Genomic DNA, 18,698 nt, shown 5'->3' with positions numbered 1-18,698 from the left:
TTTTTTTTTTTTTCTGGTACGGGATTCGTGGCCAGCTTGAGGGACATCAAACCCGAAGAAGCGAAATCTGTATTTGGGGAATCCCAGGTGGCGGCTTGAGGCGGAGTCCGCTTGGCTCCGCCCCGCAGCACTTGATTAATATTCATAAGCGCCTGGCAGGTTCAGGACGGATGCAGAGCTCAGGAACTTATTTGATTATCGCCGCAGTCCGCGGACAGTCACCGGACCTCCGACCTGAGGCTTGAGCTGCTGTAGGCACGTGAGCCATGAATCTGAAGCACTTCTGTCTGGGCGAGGATCTCAGCTGCCTGAGCCGTTACAACCAGTGAGTACCAATCTCGAAACTTACCGGCGGCTTCATGAAATTCACTTTACTATCTGCCTGTATTTACAGTTATACCGAAATGTTTATTTTGTAAGATTATTCAGTCACGTATGTCCAGATCTTTATACATAAAAGCCCCGAAAAGAGCAATTGTGCACGCATGTGTACGTATTATGGTAGTAGTAATACAGCTGTGAATCAACATTTAGACTTAAGGACACGCGTGCGGTAGTATTGAAATGCTGTTTTTCATATTTTTTACAGCTATTAGTGTAATAAACTGTATTTACTCGCGAAAAATGAAAAACTGACAGTGTATCAGTTTTGGAAAGTAACTGCAATCCATATTGGGAATTATTACAATTGACAGTATAAGTGGTATTCCTTTTTGCGACTGCTTTATAAAGTTATCTGGTAGCTACAGTACAGAGTAAAGCGTCTGTAATTCATTTATATACTATAATATACAGATTCATTTTGTATACGCATGTATGTAATTATGCAATATGTATACAGTATATATACATATACATACAAACGAAACACACACACATATATATATATATATACATATATATATATATATATATATATATATATATATATATAATATACAATTTCTTTGTCATCTTCATTACTTTTATATGAATCAACTGTTTACACAATAGAAGCTGTCCCGGAAAGGAAACCGGTATGGCACCAAGTATCACTAATAAACATATAAGCAGCAGCAAAAGAATTTTTTACACTTAACTTTTGTCAAGTAATGTGATTTAAATTGTGCCAATCTTTTAACCATCTCACTCAAATTAAATTGCCTTATCTAGCAAATTCAATCCTGCACAGTTTAATGTAAAAAAAAAAGTTTTGATGTTCTTTTAATAAATTATTGCTTAGTTGGTTAAGGCTTTGGTCTTCAGATCCTGAGGTTGTGGGTTCAGATCCCACTACAGACATTGTGTGACACTGAGAAAGTCACTTCAGCCTGTCATTTGGACAAAAACAAAAACAACAACAACCAAAGAAATGTATCTCGAATGTTTTACGTTGCCTTGGATAAAGGTGTCAGTCAAATAAATAAATGTACATTAAGAAATCTTTCATTATTTTAAATGATTTTAAACCCGTTCAGATTTTGCTGCTCCCATTACACCTGTACCTGGCAATCAGTGACAGTTTACTTACCCATGTGAGCCCCCATATGATCTTTGGGTTCACAACTTAATGGGCCATCCATCCATATGGGACCCAAATTTTAGTCTCTGTTTGTTGTCCATATGGATTTGGCTCTGGGGAATGAGTGTTCATTTTATTAAAGGTTAACTACTAGACAAACAGACAGATAAACTAAAAGACCAAATATAAAACCCTCCATGCAGATTGTAAGCCATAACAATTCTGGACTCTGTTAGTAGCTTGTGGTTTCATCATAAACTCTTCCTTCACCTGCTTGGAGCTTCCTTCTCTACACATATCTTGAAGTCACCCACACAAAAACAGTTGTGAAGTGACTGGGTGAGTAACAAAGTCCTCTCTTTTATTTACTGTACTGTACATTTAGCAGATATTTCAATCCCAAATGTCTTACAAATCATGAATGAATACAAATGTGGTGAAACCCCACATCACACAAACTCACCACAGGCGCTTTATGTACCTGTAACTCCGAATGTCAGCTGTAAGTAAAGTTGCAGTCAGTGTGGTGGAGTGGTTAAGACTTTGAGCTGCAAACTCTGGGGCGGTGGGTTCAAATCCTGCTGCCTGTCACTTCCCCTCCCTGTTGTTCAGTGGAGCAAAACAAAAGAGATGTAACTAGTTGTATATAAAATGTTATAGGTCACCCTAAAAAAAGAGGAATCAGCCAAACAATAAAGTCCATCATCATTTCAAAGGCACTTGTATTCTTTTACAGAGCCGAGTGGTGGCTCTGAGGCTAGCGATCTGTGCCAGCAATCAGAAGGTCGCCGGTTTGAATCCGGTAAATGTGACTCTACTCCATTTGGCCCTTAACCTGCAATTTCTTCATCCTGGGTATGACGTTAACCTGCACTGAGCTCTACAAGCAGGTCCTGCAACTTACAGGGAACTCTTGGGGACTGGTGGCAGGATTGGCACTCCAGCCACTGTAGAAAACTTCACGCTGTACCAGTGTGGTGCTGAGGTGCCACCCGCTGCACTCTGGTCACAATCCGGGTGGTTCATCATGTGGTGGATGCTGCGATGTGCTATCAGCATCTGCTCCCTCCCTCTCTTTGATATTTCAGTATGAAATTGTAAAAATTGAAAACATTAGTTTTGAATTAAGAATACAGTTTATTTCAATGATTACAATGCAATGCAAAATGTGATCAAGTTCTTCCATGTGAACCCTAAAAGCCATGAGGACGGACTGAGATCATTCATGTCAGGTAGAATGTCCAGAGGGGCTGGGTGGTCTTGTGGCCTCGGAACCCCTGCAGATTTTATTTGATTTTTTCTCCAGCCCTCTGGAGTGTTTTCTTGCTTTTTCTGTCCTCTCTGGCTATCGGACCTGACTTTGATTCTTTCTTAATTAGTATTGCCTAATCTTATTTTTATATTTTTCTTTTTCTTTCTTCATCTTATAAAGCACTTTGAGCGACATCATTTGTATGAAAATGCGATATAGAAATGAATGTTGTTGTTGTTGTGACACAAGACACACAAAGCATTAAAGTATTTGAGTTAATTACTGATGCAAATACTCCTTTTAAGTTCCTCTTATGCCGAAATTGCCAGTTCCTTAAAATGGCACCACTTTCATCTAATGACACTCAGGATTTCTAACTGGTGGAATTCTACCACCATCATGACCAGGGCCGGTCCTAGCCTGTTTGGGACCCTGGGCAAACACCCCTCTGGTAACCCACCGCCCCCAAGCATCCCTGCTCGGCCCCCAGCGTTCTAATAAACACTGAACTAAATCAGTGCAATAAGACAAACTATTGGAAATGTAATATCTAACAGAGACAAAATCTAATTTTACATTTATACAGCACCAAAATACCCTCACCTAAAGGATTATTAGGACCACCATACTAATACGGTGTTTGACCCCTTTCGCCTTCAGAACTGCCTTAATTCTACGTGGCATTGATTCAACAAGGTGCTGAAAGCATTCTTTAGAAATGTTGGCCCATATTGATAGGATAGCATCTTGCAGTTGATGGAGATTTGTGGGATGCACATCCAGGGCACGAAGCTCCCGTTCCACCACATCCCAAAGATGCTCTATTGGGTTGAGATCTGGTGACTGTGGGGCCATTTTAGTACAGTGAACTCATTGTCATGTTCAAGAAACCAATTTGAAATGATTCGAGCTTTGTGACATGGTGCATTATCCTGCTGGAAGTAGCCATCAGAGGATGGGTACATGGGGGTCATGAAGGGATGGACATGGTCAGAAACAATGCTCAGGTAGCCCGTGGCATTTAAACGATGCCCAATTGGCACTAAGGGGCCTAAAGTGTGCCAAGAAAACATCCCCTCACCATTACACCACCACCACCAGCCTGCACAGTGGTAACAAGGCATGATGGATCCTTGTTCTCATTCTGTTTACGCCAAATTCTGACTCTACCAATTGAATGTCTCAACAGAAATCGAGACTTATCAGACCAGGCAACATTTTTGCAGTTTCAGCTGTCCAATTTTGGTGAGCTTGTGCAAATTGTAGCCTCTTTTTCCTATTTGTAGTGGAGATGAGTGGTACCCGGTGGGGTCTTCTGCTGTTGTAGCCCATCCGCCTCAAGGTTGTGCGTGTTGTGGCTTCACAAATGCTTTGCTGCATACCTCGGTTGTAACGAGTGGTTATTTCAGTCAAAGTTGCTCTTCTATCAGCTTGAATCAGTCGGTCCATTCATTCTCCTCTGACCTCTAGCATCAACAAGGCATTTTCGCCACAGGACTGCCACATACTGGATGTTTTTCCCTTTTCACACCATTCTTTGTAAACCCTAGAAATGGTTGTGCGTGAAAATCCCAGTAACTGAGCAGATTGTGAAATACTCAGACCGCCCGTCTGGCACCAACAACGATGCCACGCTCAAAATTGCTTAAATCACCTTTCTTTCCCATTCTGACATTCAGTTTGGAGTTCAGGAGATTGTCTTGACCAGGACCACACCCCTTTGAAGCAACTGCCATGTGATTGGTTGATTAGATAATTGCATTAATGAGAAATTGAACAGGTGTTCCTAATAATCCTTTAGGTGAGTGTATTTTGTTATAGTGTAAAGAATTTTCATTTTAGTACCATCCCCAGTTATCAGTTCACCAGGTCACTAACAACTGCATAAACTTTTTCTCTCAGAGCTGCAGTCAGTTTATTATTTCGGGTTAACTTTCCCCACCTACCACTCTCCACTACGCGAGTCATTTGCATTAGTAAGTTAGCACGCAAACGTATATATCCATACAAAAAAACTCTTACTAACTCAAATCATTTTATCAATATGTTCAAAATCTCATTGACGATATTTTACCGTTTTAAAGCCAATGTGCAATCCAATTATGGCGAATTTACTAACCTGTGATAAAGAACAGAGTGAGCACACGCATTGAGCTGGCGTCAGCTTCATACGGGAGAATCCCCCCACCACGATGCCTCCCTGGGCAACGGCCCATGTCGCCCATATCAAAAACCACCACTGATCACGACCATCAGTGAAATGCTGGTGTTTTATTCTGAATATTTGGATGAATCTCCCATAAAAGTGACCTTTGATTTGTTATTAAATTATTTTTTTGTTGTTATTGAAGGGGAGGCACGGTGGCGCAATGGTTAACGCTGCTGCCTCGTAGTTAGGAGACCCGGGTTTGCTTCCCGGGTCCTCCCTGTATAGAGTTTGCATGTTCTCCCTGTGTCTGCGTGGGTTTCCACCGGGTTCTCCGGTTTCCTCCCATAGTTCAAAGACATTCACGTTAGGTGGATTGGCGATTCTGAATTGACCCTAGTGTGTGCTTGGTGTGTGTGTGTGTGCGCACCCTGCGGTGGGCTGGTGCCCTGCCCAGGGTTTGTTTCCTGCCTGGCGCCCTGTGTTGGCTGAGATTGGCTCCAGCAGACCCCTGTGACCCTGTAGTTAAGATATAGAGGGTTGGATAATGGATGGATGGAAGTTGTTGTTGAAAAAGTAATAGCCACTGCCAGCTGGGTTTTTCGGTGGTAGTTTCTGTGCCCCATGTTTTCTTCTTTCATTCTCTTGTGTCATTGAGACTCTTCTGAAGTTCTCTGTCACAACAATAATATTTCAATCCCCGGTGCATCTTTGATTTATTTTTTTTCTTTTCCTAGTGCCCATTCCACAGACGATGTGCCATTTCTCAAAACTGAGCCCTTCAGCCCGAGCTTCACCCTGGACAGCCTGGCACAGTTCAGCCCGGGTGAGCTCTCTGACAGCAGCGGCGGAGGCAGCAGCCTGATGTCTCGGCGGCACTCTTTGGAGCCCGACTCGCCCAGTCCTCTTTGTCCCCTGCCCGACTCCTGTGATGACCGAAGGTACGGGGCTGAACAAATCAGGCCTGTCTTGTCTGCTGCCCACCATGTCCAAGAGAGAGTCTACTCATCAGCCCTGAGCTCAGGATCAAAGCGACTCTGCCTGGTCTGTGGAGACCTGGCATCAGGCTACCATTATGGGGTGGCATCATGCGAAGCATGCAAGGCGTTCTTTAAGAGGACTATTCAAGGTACCTCATTTCTCTTAAACTAAGCATTCATGTAGTGTTTATGATTTGTGGTAGCACCTCAGTTTATTATTTATGCTGCTGTGTGGTGTGTTATATCAGAAAAGCTCCACCATATGATCTTAATAAACTGCACTGTGCAAGTGTGCATCAAGAAAATGACTACAGATAAGAAAACTTTGGGACTGTGTTTTAATTGTTATCCACATGGAAATGTTTGCAACACAGTTCAAATGGTCATTTGGCCAAGCGTAGCAAAACTCACAGCAAACCCAAGTCCAGGGGTTGAACCCAGGAGCTGTAAATGGCAGTTAAACTCCGGGCTTTCCCTGAGATTATTTACCACAACTCCTGGTCCAGACTTTGGTCTTGTCACGACTGGAGTACTGCTGGCCAAGAGTACCGGCATGTGTCACAGTGGCACGTCTGGTGTTTAACCAGCCAAGGTGGGCACATGTTGCTCCTCTTTTCAGATCACTGTATTGGCTCACTTCAGTGGTGTCGTGCTGAACATATGTTACAATGTTATTCCGCGTGTCGACATAATTCTACCAATTTTGGTATATATAGTATCGGAATTGGTCTGGTTATAATGGGCTTCAAAAGTATAACTCTATATTATACTGTATAAAAAAATCCTTCGACGCAATAAGACTTCTTGGAGACGAGACTTTTTGGAAGAGAGATTTTGTCAAGTCCCACCCTCCTCTCAAACATTTTCAAACAAGACCACGGTCCTCTCAGCTCTCATTCGTGTGAATGTTTTTGACAGACACACTTCCTGCGCTCTCAGCTCTTATAAATTTTAACGTTTTCCTCACTTTAAGTTCCCAATCAAAGAAGATGTATTATGTCCAAATCTTATTGAAGATTTTCATCACAAAGAGGTATCAACAGATAAAATGAGTACACGGGCAATCCTAGCAACAAGAAACAATGAAGTCTAACGAATTAACATCAAAAATGTCACTCGGTTACACAACAAATTGGTTAAATGCATTATCAATAGACTATGCTGAAACAGTTGGTGGTGATCGTGCGGAAGATGAAAACATCAACTTACAATATCACAAAGAATATCTACAACCGTTAACACCGTCTTCTGCAGCACAAATTACTGTAGAAACAAGGATGTATCCAAGATAGGTAATGTAGTACATCTTTCGCAGATAACATTAGACAACAAAGGAGATCTTGTTATGTCTTTAGTATTAAAACCCTAACAGTTTCCCGTTAGAACAGCTTTTCCAAAGGCAATTAACAAATCTCAGAGACAAACATTTGTAAAAGTCATTTTATTTAATAGAGAGAAGGAAACGAAATTCAACCAGAGGCAGTTATACGTTGCATTGACGCATATGTAACAATTCCCATTAAAATAAAAATCTGTTTAAATTGTACATCCGCATCCTCATACGCGAGTGGCAGAACCACAAAGAGGCTAGCGTGTAGCAAAGGAACGGGGATTGGCGAGTAAAGCGAGCAGGGGGCAAAGCCTCCTAGTACTTTTATAAATTCAAAAGTATATACTTTCAAAGCCCATTAAAACCAGATCTTATATTATTGCTCATTCGAAATTTTAAAATACATAGGATCATATGTGAAAAGAATGTTTTGTCAAATTTTAATTTTCAACACAATTATTAAAAATTGTATGACAAATTATAAATTACAAGTTTTTTCAATTCAAAATACATAGTTTGAATAAGAAAAAATGATCAAGAATTCTAATATGATTAATCATTCTTTTATTATTGATCAATTAATGCGAATCAATTTTATAACTACATTCAGTGGCTTTACTTTTGTTTCCAGTTATTTGACTACAATAAGTAGTTTGTTTCTTAAAGCTTCACTTTTCTCATCAGAGTTTTTAAACATGGACTGATGCTAAGTTTGATAAAGTCTTCGTACACTTGACGTACGACATGCAACACTTTCACAGCGTAACGCACACACGGCACGATCCTTTTGTTGTACAAGTCTATATTAATTTATCCAAGAGTCTTGAAAAGGGCAAACATCATTTTTATGAGTCATTTTAAGGCAGTATATTACTAAGTAATAACAAGTTTGTTTTAACGTACCACAGCCTGCATTGAACACATGGTTTCCATTTACATGTGAGTTGCATGCGCAAAACGTAGATGACGGTGTGAACACGTGCAGTGTAATTAAAATATATATATTTTTTTTACTATATTTCAGTTCAATCAGAGTACCATTGAAAATCATTGCGCGTGTCACGCTTGGCACACGTCCCACAGGTTGCTAACCCCTGGAGTAGTCAATGGGTCAACACAAGAGCAACGTTTGGGGGTGGCAAGTGGAGCGACCGCCCCAGGCTCCACGCCTAAGGGAGCCCTGCTTTTGAGGTCCGCGTGTCCCATTCGAGCGGATTTGTCAAGTTATATTCTCCAGTATGTATATATTTGAGATTTTTCTAAGAGGAACCCTTTTAAAATCCCTCTTCAATGTCACTTCCGTACATGTACGTCTTTGAGAATATTCCATAGTCCACCTTCATCACCTGAAAAGGGTGGCCAGTATAATCCAATCCTAAAATAGGTATAGCCCATTAGTCACTTGGTTGGTTTCTGTCTTGTCTTGGGAACAAGTGATGGTTTGTCGCTCATGACTCATTCGTGTCCAGAGAGCCTACCATCGTTTCTTAATTGAGTCTTTGGTTCAGTTTGCTTCAGTAGGCCTCGTTGAAGTGCGGGAAGTGTTTGGTAGTGGAACACGCAGCAACATTTTATTACTGGTTTAGCCGTACCACTGTTGACGCCATCGTGGCACACTCTTTTAATAGATTATATCGCTATATTTTGATAAACTCCACATGTTATCTTGCAAAAATTTTGTTGAGTACTGTAATGAGAAAATCCGTTGTATTTTAACATTATTTTTATTAAATTTTATACAGTCCACGCATAACGGTAACAGCATTTGATGTAACCAGCCCCGAGTGGGGTTGGTCAGCCGTAGGCCCTAAATATCCCTAAGGCTGCCTCTGGGTCAACGCCTATCTGTATGGAGACCCTCGTGAGCTCCTGTGCTCTTTCTTGACTGCTCAGATCTGCTGATAATCAGCTTCTGGTGATGCCATCACTGCTTGTCATCACATGCCAATCCAGACTCTTTTCAAGTGTGGCTTCAACTGTATCTGGTAGAACGAGCCGCCCACCTCCGTCAAAACTGCTGACTCCCTCAGTGTGTTTGATGTCTAACTGATATTAGTGGTGAGGTTTTTGTAACCAAGGAATTGTAACTCACTTGCATTTTGTTCTGAGCTCTTCACATGTGATCATCAATTTTGTCCACTTGTCCTCTAAAACTTGTTCCAGAACGGTCCCCCAGATGAATGTTTGCTTGATTAGGTTGACATCTTTTGTGAGTCCCTTTGAATAACGGCATCTGCTAAGCAAATAAATCTGAATTGAAATGCTGTTTTATCACTTGAGCTATTTGGTCAGTGCCAAGTTGGGCCAGCTAATTGGAGGTGGCATCAAAGTAGACTTGGAGCCTTTTTTTGTAAACGTTGTGGAACTGTCAGATTGTTCAGTTCATAAGTCAAGGATGTGCAGCTCAATTCAATTCAGTTTATTTTGTAAAGTGTTCTTCACTTAGTGCAGGCTCATAGTGCTCTTCACAGGTAAATGCAATTACAAATGACCAACTACATAGTGAATGCACATAAAGACAAAGATTTGTTTAAACCAACAGGAAAACAAAGTCATATAAATTAAACCCAACAACATCTACCCATTAATTAGCTGTTGAATTACGGACAAGTCAGTCAATTTTATTTTTATATAAGATTAGGGGGCTTCGCTCGCCAACCCCCTGAGCTGCGGTATGCACCAGCCACTTCATATCTCTGCCGCTTGCGTACAGTATGTAGATTTCACTTTCACCAAACAACAAATCTTTTAATTCTCGCAGATACGCCTCTTCATTGGGAAGAAACACTACTTTTCCCAGATGGCAACACAAATTAGACGATCTACAAGTCTCCAACTTAAAGTTTAAATCCGAACAATATCTACATATTTGTGTCATATCACCTACGTATGTCCATATATTCAATCTGTTTTTACTGTTCCGTTATTTCACTGAGTAATAATTTCCATTTGTTTGCGGTAATGCAATCTTTGCTATCATTATTTTGGGACTTTTGAATTTTAGTACTTCCATTATCTCTAACCTGCTCTGCATGTGTATCGCGCCAACATTTTTGAATCTCTTTACGACGTTCTACTTTGTCTTCTACTCTTTGTCTTTTATTTCCTGCCCTGGGCCTGGTTAAATCTCTTGGCACAAAGTCTCGTCTTGCGGGACTTGAAATTATCTCTCTGAAAAATGTCTCGTCTCGTCCCAGGATTTTTTTTATATAATAGAGAGATCTTTTCTAGTGAGGCAATATGGTGACACAATGCCTAGCACAGTTGTCTCAGAGATTTATTGCTCTGGTTATCTTCTATGTCACATGTGCATGCTCTCCCAGTGTTCCTGTGGAGATTTTCCTTCTGGTATTCCAGTTTTTTTCCCTCATACCCAAGGCTATGTGTGTTTGTTTAAATGGCGATTCCAAATTTCCAGCTGTGTTAGTGTGGATGAGTGTTTGATTGTGCCATGCAGTGGACTGGTACCTTGCCCAGTGGTGTTTCCTAATGAGCACCCAATGCTGCTGGACTAGGCTATCTGGTCCGTCATGACCTTGAATTGCATTAAGCAGGTTTTTTCATAAAATTATTATTATTAGTGTTACCTTTTATAACAGTGCTGTTCAAAGCAAACCCCAATGCCAATGTATCAGTTTGACCACACTGTATCATCTAGTTTGGTCTCCTCCTTCTAAGCGTAATCTGAAATGATATCATATTAGTAATGTGCTGCATAAATAAAGTTCTGTGCATAATGTAGAAGGAAACTTTTGATTTGAATTCTTATTAGACAAAATATTTCTCTTTCACTTTTCACTATCTGTGTGGGTGTTCTTTCCACATACCACATGCACATTAAATTAATTGGCAAGTCTAAATTGGCCAGATAAGAGTGTGACATCGTGTCCAAGGTTAGTCCTTACTATGTACTCAAAGCTGCCAAGATAGGTAACAGCCTGCCACAACCAGGCCCGTCGCGACAAGGCAGGCAAACTAAGCAATTGCTTGGGGCCCCGAGCTGGCCTGGGGTCCCAAGACAACGACTGGTTAAGAATAAAATGCAGCGACAAACTGTGTGAGCGCCCATTGATAGTGAATGCAGTAAAGTGCAATGACACTGTTATCGGAATCCCCTCAAGGGGCCCCTCGCTGACAGCAGCCAGCCAACCACGCGATCTCTGCTGCCGGCAAAATACAAAACTTCCTCAGCAGTCATGAAGCCGAATTATGCTTCAGGAAGCCAAAAAGAAAGAAGAGAAAGGAAGAGGAGGATAAGAAAAACAAGACAGTGGTAAGTGATAAATTACACACATAAAATAGCTCTACTTGTCTTGTACAAATGGTGCAATTTTGCAGCAGGTAGGCTAGCAGAAATATGTATGGCTATGCTGTGGTTCCTTTGCGCGCGCGCGCATGCGGGGGCCTCCATGTCCATTTTGCTTGGGGCCCCAAATTCCTTCAAACGGCCCTGCCACAACCCTAAACTAGATAAGCAGTATAGAAAGTTGATGGATGAATGGAGCTACGCATATCTATGCACATACTATTGTGCAATGCCTCTTGGGATCCTAAAGATCATGGAGAGAGGCCTGCAAGGAAAGAAAAATCCAATGCCAGATTCAATTTTTTATTGCCTCAGACGGAGAAGCCTGCATTCGCTTACACACATGGAGGAAGACAAACAAGAGATATAAGAAATCCTATTGGCCGTTACTGCACAGTATTGTGATGAAGAGGTGCACCTACATACCCACAACAAAACTGGCACTTACACTTTACTCAGAAAAGCTCAAATTTCTTTTTAAAACTTTCCACCTTTCCCTCCCACCCAATCACAGGTAAGCATTGGTGGTCACAAAATATTTGCGTGTTATCCTAGCTTATTTGGATCTTGTAAAAAAAATGGACATAAAATTAAGCTATTGGTTTTAGGCAAATTGATCAGTCATGTCCACACAAAGATGTGATCTTCATCATGATTCTCAAATGCAAGGGAGTGCTCAAGACATAAGTGACCAAGTAACATGGTAGAAAGTGAGACATTAGGGACTTTCAAAACGTGACGATGGTTTTTTAGAAGACTTAGGTGGACAGGACTGGCTAGCTTTGTTCAGCTGAATTGCCTGTTCTCGTCTAGAGTGTTCTAATGTTCTGATGTTCTAAAAGGTCTACCAGGTGTGTGTGGTGCATGACCTCACCAGGTCAAGGGTATAAAGGTCACCGGTCACTTCCTGCAATCCCAGGTTTGTAGATACAACAAAACAATGACTAGCTAGTTCTCATCAGTGTTTCAGTCTGATTTTTGGCAATAAATTCTTTTGTTTGTTGACTATGGCTTTCATTTTATGTTTGGGATCTGGGTATGTGAAATTATTTTGATTATAAACTTCTCCACTACATTCTTCAATTCACAATTTAGGTTTCATGCTTATCATCCTAGTATCGATCTTTGTCTGTTTCCACTCTTGTTAGGTGCATGAGAAGCACCTACTGCAATAGCTTTGTCTGTCTGTCCACATGAAACAACTCCACACCACATTTTGTTGAAATTTAGCACACTAAATTTCAGGACAGTTCAATCTCCATTGAGAAATCTTGAATAGAGCATGCTGTACACAATTTTGAAATTTCCCAGTTCCCCAAATCTCCCAGAATTTCCCACTGAAAAGTTTTGGCAAATCAGCAAATGTGTTTGTCTTAAAACAAAGAAACATTTTATGTAATCTCCATTGCAAATTAATTTACTGTTTCAATTTTACCTTGAGAGCCATAACACCAATTTGTATATTTTGTATATTTTTGCCTTTTACTCATCTGCCAGCCACTCAGATCCCCAATACAACATCAAGAAAAGGGTGTATGTGCAAATGGCACCTTCTCCTGCTGTTTTAGGTAAGTTAACTATAAAAGTACATTAAAAAGCTCACTTCTGTGAGGCAGCAGCGATACCCACTGCGCCACCGTGCTGCCCTGTTTGGAAAACCTACGGGATTTAATCATTTAGAGAATTGTGTATAGATAATGTCTTGGCATCCTACAAATAATTACACTTCAAATTTAACTTCTTATCGACACAATTTTTTCACTATTTTCAAATTAGAAACCTTTTGCTAAATAGATTCTTGCCCAATTTACCTCACCTCCAACCTATTTCAATTCTAGAAATCAGTATTGAAAACATTTTAAAGTCCCTTCCTTTCAATAATCCCAGAGTACAGTGGGAAAAGACTCTCTTACTTAACATTTCAGAAAGGGAGTGGAAGGCAGCCAATGCACAGAATTCACACTAACCCAATATGCGAAAGGCTACAATTATTTAGCTTAAAATATTTTATTCAGCACATCTATCTCTTTTAAAATTGTCCAAAATGCTTCCAGGGCAAGATCTGACCTGCGAACATTGCAATCGAGCCTCAGCCTTATTAGGCCACATGTTTTGGATGTGCACCAAATTAACATCATTCTGGACCAAAATCTTTAAATGCCTATCAGACAGCCTTGGTGTCACAATCCCTCTTAATCCACTAACAGCTGTGTTTGGTGGGCTCATAGAGGGGCTTAAAGTGGAGAAGGACAAACAAACTCTAACTGCTTCTACTTCACTACTAGCACGTAGACTTATCTTGCTCAACTGGATGAATCCTAACTCATTTCTTTTAAATCAGTGGGATTTTTGGAAAAAATCAAAGTCTTGCACTGTTCAAAACTATTTTAAAAACTGGCAGGATCTAATTAATGACCTTTTAGAATAAACATGTATATTGTGGAAAGGATCCTCTTTCTTCTTTTCTACTTTTAATATTTTACTCTGGCTATTGGCCTTTCTCACTTTCCCTTGGGTGAGGGTTGAATTTATTTTTGTTAATCTTGACTTGGTTGTGTGGAATGATACTTGCTTTTAATAAATAAATAAGAAAAAAAATCTTCTGTGTATGAAAACTGCTGGGCCACCACAACTCTTTTTGGGCTTAGTGCTGGACATTTCAAGTCACTTTACTAAGTCGATTCTTTCGAATTACCCCTTTAAGTGAATTGATTATTTTGATTCATTTGGTGTTTGGCATATACGGGACATTCTCCCCTCTGATTGCATCACAAATATATAATTTAACAATTTGTGCATTATTTTGATATTTGTATATGAGTGTATATAAATAATATCATTTATTAAGATATAAATCATTTTAATTGTATAATTGTGTATTTGACATAATTCATATGCTATTGTCCTGTTTCCATACACAAAGCATGATAAAACATTTAAGATGCATTATTAAAATAAGATTTCATTACAGAATTACAAGTGAAGGAGAATTGTTCAACTCATGATTATTGATGTGTGAATCAAATAATCGAGACTCTTGAGACTGATTCTCAGGTAGTGATTAATTTGTGAATCAAATGATCGAGAATTGTGAGACTGATTCTCAGGTAGTGATTTTTTCACGAATCAGATAATTGAGAATCTTGAGACTGATTCTCAGGTAGTCATTAATTTGTGAATCAAATGATCGAGAATTGTGAGACTGATTCTCAGGTAGTCATTAATTTGTGAATCAAATGATCGAGAATTGTGAGACTGATTCTCAGGTAGTCATTAATTTGTGAATCAAATGATCGAGAATTGTGAGACTGATTCTCAGGTAGTGATTTTTTCACGAATCAAATAATCGAGAATCTTGAGACTGATTCTCAGGTAGTCATTAATTTGTGAATCAAATGATCGAGAATTGTGAGACTGATTCTCAGGTAGTGACTCGTCACAAATCAAATGAGTCAAAGTCCATAATTCAGGCAGATCCATTGAGCTCCACTGAATGGATGTACTCGTGTTTACAAATCGGTTCATATGATTCACTAAAAAGAGTCGTTCAAAAATTACAAATCCTTGGAGAATCGTTCATCACTAATTGGGCTGCTTTTTTAACTACATGACATTGTAAAGTGCTCTTAAATAGCAGGTATTTAATGTAGTCTACTAACACATGTAATCACATTCTATTATTGCAATTATTTCTGAATACAAGTCATTATTACAAAAATATTTAATAACTAAAACTGTAATTACTGATTCTTGGATAAAGTAACTAAAAAAGGTGAAATGTTTTCGCTTTATGTATCGTGTAACTCAGTCAGTGAACCTGAATGTTATACAATGAGTACATTGTTTAAATACTGCTGTCGCCCATCAGGATCAGAACAGTAACACTGGTTACATGGGGCATCTTTATGAGCCTCAAGGTTTTAAAGATTTTTAACAGCATAAAAACAAGCCATCAGTAGCCATAGCGAGCCAATGTCAGAAGATGGGTCTTGTCGTGTTATTAAAATATAGAGCGACACTACTCCATTTGTAAGACAGGCCCCTATCACTTCCTATTGGTTTTATTTTGCAGTCGCATGCAATTGTAAGCACAAAACTAGGTGAAATAAGCCTGGCATCGCTCAAGCATGATCAAACACATAAGTCCATTAAAACTAAACTCTACCTCATCAATGTGTCCATCAAAGCACTAGAAGAGACCCCGCCAGTAGCTTGGAGCATGATGATCCAGCTTATGAGAGCGTACCGTGTGTGGCTAATGATTTTCTGTTGCCAACATCCTAAGGCGTCCATCCCCACATCTTATTTAACAGTATGGTCAATAATCTATTATAACCAATTGAGCAACTGCCCCAGTTTTCAGTTGAAATCTGTTTTCTGATATTTAGAGAAGTCTGGTTTCATTGGACCAATTGATTTCTGTGTGACGTTCCAGGATGCTCCCTGTCAAGTATTACAACTGTACATTTGTTCTTAATGGATGCAAACCCTTTGTCCTTAAATGGTGTTGTTTTCTGCAGCAGATGTAGTTTATCATATGAGTTTGTATGATGCAGGCTTCAAAAGAACTTTTAGTTTATTTCTTGCACACACTACGCCAACGGGTCTCCTTGCAGAATATAGTACAGTATAGATAGGGAAGGCTCCATTAGCACACCTCAGCAAAGGTAAAAAGAAGGTTAAAGGTGATTCTCACACCAAAAAGGAAAAAAAAGTTAAAGACACAACGTATGTCTTTCATCTGGTGTGCCACTGAAAAGGAAAGAGCAGCTAGCAGATATTGGAGGGGAAGGAAGGAACAAAGCCAGGGCAGATGAAAGGAGAAGGTGAGAGTAGATGACCAAAGTTGCCATTAGACAATATGAAGGAAGCATTAATAATGTTGGAGAACTGTGTGGGTGAGAGTGAGCTTAGCGTCTTCTGTCTTTCTTTGAAAGGAGTCTGACAAATCTCATGAAAAACACAAACAGAGAGATCAGTGTGGCTATGATCAGGAGATGTGAAGTGTTCTATAATAGGCTTCGTAAGATCTTTTTATCTTAACAGCTCTAACGTGCTTCTTGAAACGGTCTGCTAGCCCTCTCCCTGTTTCATCTTTGTAGGTATCTTATATATAAACGTCTACGTGTGGAAGTGTGTGCGTGTCTGTTCGGCCCAGAAGTGCAAGGCTACAGCATGAACCTCAAAGAAATTGACTCTGTTACCAAAGTGAAACTGCTGAGAAAAGAGAAAGTCACTTAGCCACTAATACACAAGCAAGGCGAACACATCCTCAAAACGAAACCTTAGAGGAGAGAGAAACTCGCTTAGCCATTGATAGACAACGGGGGGCGAGCGCGTTGGCAAAATGAAACCACTGAGGAAAGAGAACTTTGCTTAACCGCTAATGCACAAGTGATGCGATTGATTGATTGAAGTGCCAGAATCCATGGTTTCTAGTAGCCCAGGTTTTTTACAGCACAGGCTTACACAGCTAGTTTTAGTATAAAACGCTTCAGTGCACTTTAGTTAATCCCCTCAAATCTCCAACATTTACTGGGTGTGTCCATCAAAATTGCATCCACTCTGTAGGATCCGCTTAAGCAGTTCAGTACTCTCCTTTTTGTCATCATTTCTAAGTTTATTTTTGAAAATGCTGTAACTGTCAGGTTTAAGTTAATACTGGTGTGAATGTGTGAGATGAAATGTGTCATATGAAGACATCTGGGAGAGTATTTCAGTCAAGGGTACTTAATAGTTTCTGGTCAAATTCCTGGAGAGAGAGAGCAACAATTCAATCTGGAGCTTTGGTTAAATTGTTTGATATTGAAACCCCCAGGCGACACCACTTTACATGTTGCTTAAAATATGCCCTCGACTTCTGGCTCATCATTGGTTATGGCTATCAGGTCACAGGTTCAGGGAAGAATACCAGATGCAGCCAGCCCAAGCTGTCACAGTTGTGGAAAAGAAGTTCAGTTCTTAGCTTGTATCAGCAGGTGGTGAAACACATTTGTCAATGGAGGCAAAATCTTAACTTGCCATGGAAGGGATTCCAGGTGAAGATGCAGGCAAGAGAATCTCTTGTGTTAATCTAGCCATACCACCTGCCCTTCAGAAGAGGTCATCCACCTGAAGCTAAGCACTTTCAAACCTGGCCAGTACTTAAATGGAAGACCATCTACGGTAAAGATTGGGTTGCTGCTGGAAGAGGAGTTGGAGAGGCCAACAGGGGGCACTTACCTTGTGGTCTGACTGTGGATCCCAATGCTTCAGTGCAGTGATTGGGACACTGTGCTGTGAACATAGCACAATCCTCCAGATGAGACGTAAAACCGAGGTCCTGACTGTCTGTGGTCATAACAGATCCCTGAGCATCCTTCATAAAAAGTAGGGTACATCCCAATGTCCTGCCTAAATTGCTCACCAGAGCCTGGTCATTCTGGCCCCCTAATCATTCCCTGGCTCTAATCGGCTAACTTTTTCTCACCACCTAATAGCTATTGTGTTGTGTGTGTATTGGCGCAAAAATGGCTGCCGTCACATCATCCAGGTGGATGCTACACATTAGTGTTGGTTGACATGGCTCCCCACTAACTGAAGTGCTTTCAGTAACTAGAAAAGTGCTATATAAATGTAAAGAATTATTATTATTATTATTATTATTATTTATAGTGTGTAGTAAAAGTATTCAAAAGTGTTTCTGTACCTACCATAGTCAATCAGGGAGAAAAACAGAGCTGTATAGTAGTAAAAATATAATTTAATGACAAACTGAATACCACAGAGATACAATTCCTATAAAGAGTATTCACCACCTTGGAAGTTTTCACATGCTATTGTTACACAACAGGGGTGAGCAACGTCAGTCCTGGAAGGCTGCAGTGGCTACAGATTTTTGTTCCAACCCAGTTGCATAATTTGAAAACAATCCATGGCAATAGCACATCTAATTTAATTTTACGGCTTGTTAGTGTTTTACCTTTTCAAAGTAAAGTCATTCTTACATTGTACATTTTTCTAAGATATCATCCAAATGATTTGAAGCCTAAAACGGATGAGTAATTCTCAGTCCTTCACTTTTTACTTTCTCGTATACAAAGTATAGGGAAAGGATTGTAATCGTTCAAAGATTGGATGTCGAGATTTTGATGAATCTCAACGTTTTAGACATCCCTGAGTCCGAAAATACATTTTTGGAATC

At 40.0% G+C, this 18,698-nt stretch overlaps 1 protein-coding gene across 1 annotated transcript in view; it reads left to right on the top strand.

The window, feature by feature from the left end:
- The first annotated feature begins 266 nt into the window (after window positions 1–266).
- esrrd (estrogen-related receptor delta) overlaps window positions 267–18,698 on the top strand; it is an 83,750-nt gene continuing 65,318 nt past the window's right edge. Inside the window, exons 1-2 of the mRNA XM_039770107.1 lie at window positions 267–325; window positions 5,637–6,028. Coding sequence (XP_039626041.1) covers window positions 267–325; window positions 5,637–6,028 — 451 coding nt within the window. The remainder of the gene's footprint in view (window positions 326–5,636; window positions 6,029–18,698) is intronic.

Source organism: Polypterus senegalus, chromosome 11 (assembly GCF_016835505.1).
Source record: "Polypterus senegalus isolate Bchr_013 chromosome 11, ASM1683550v1, whole genome shotgun sequence".
Classification (NCBI taxonomy): Eukaryota; Metazoa; Chordata; class Cladistia; order Polypteriformes; family Polypteridae; genus Polypterus; species Polypterus senegalus.
This window is presented reverse-complemented; position numbering and strand designations above follow the sequence as displayed.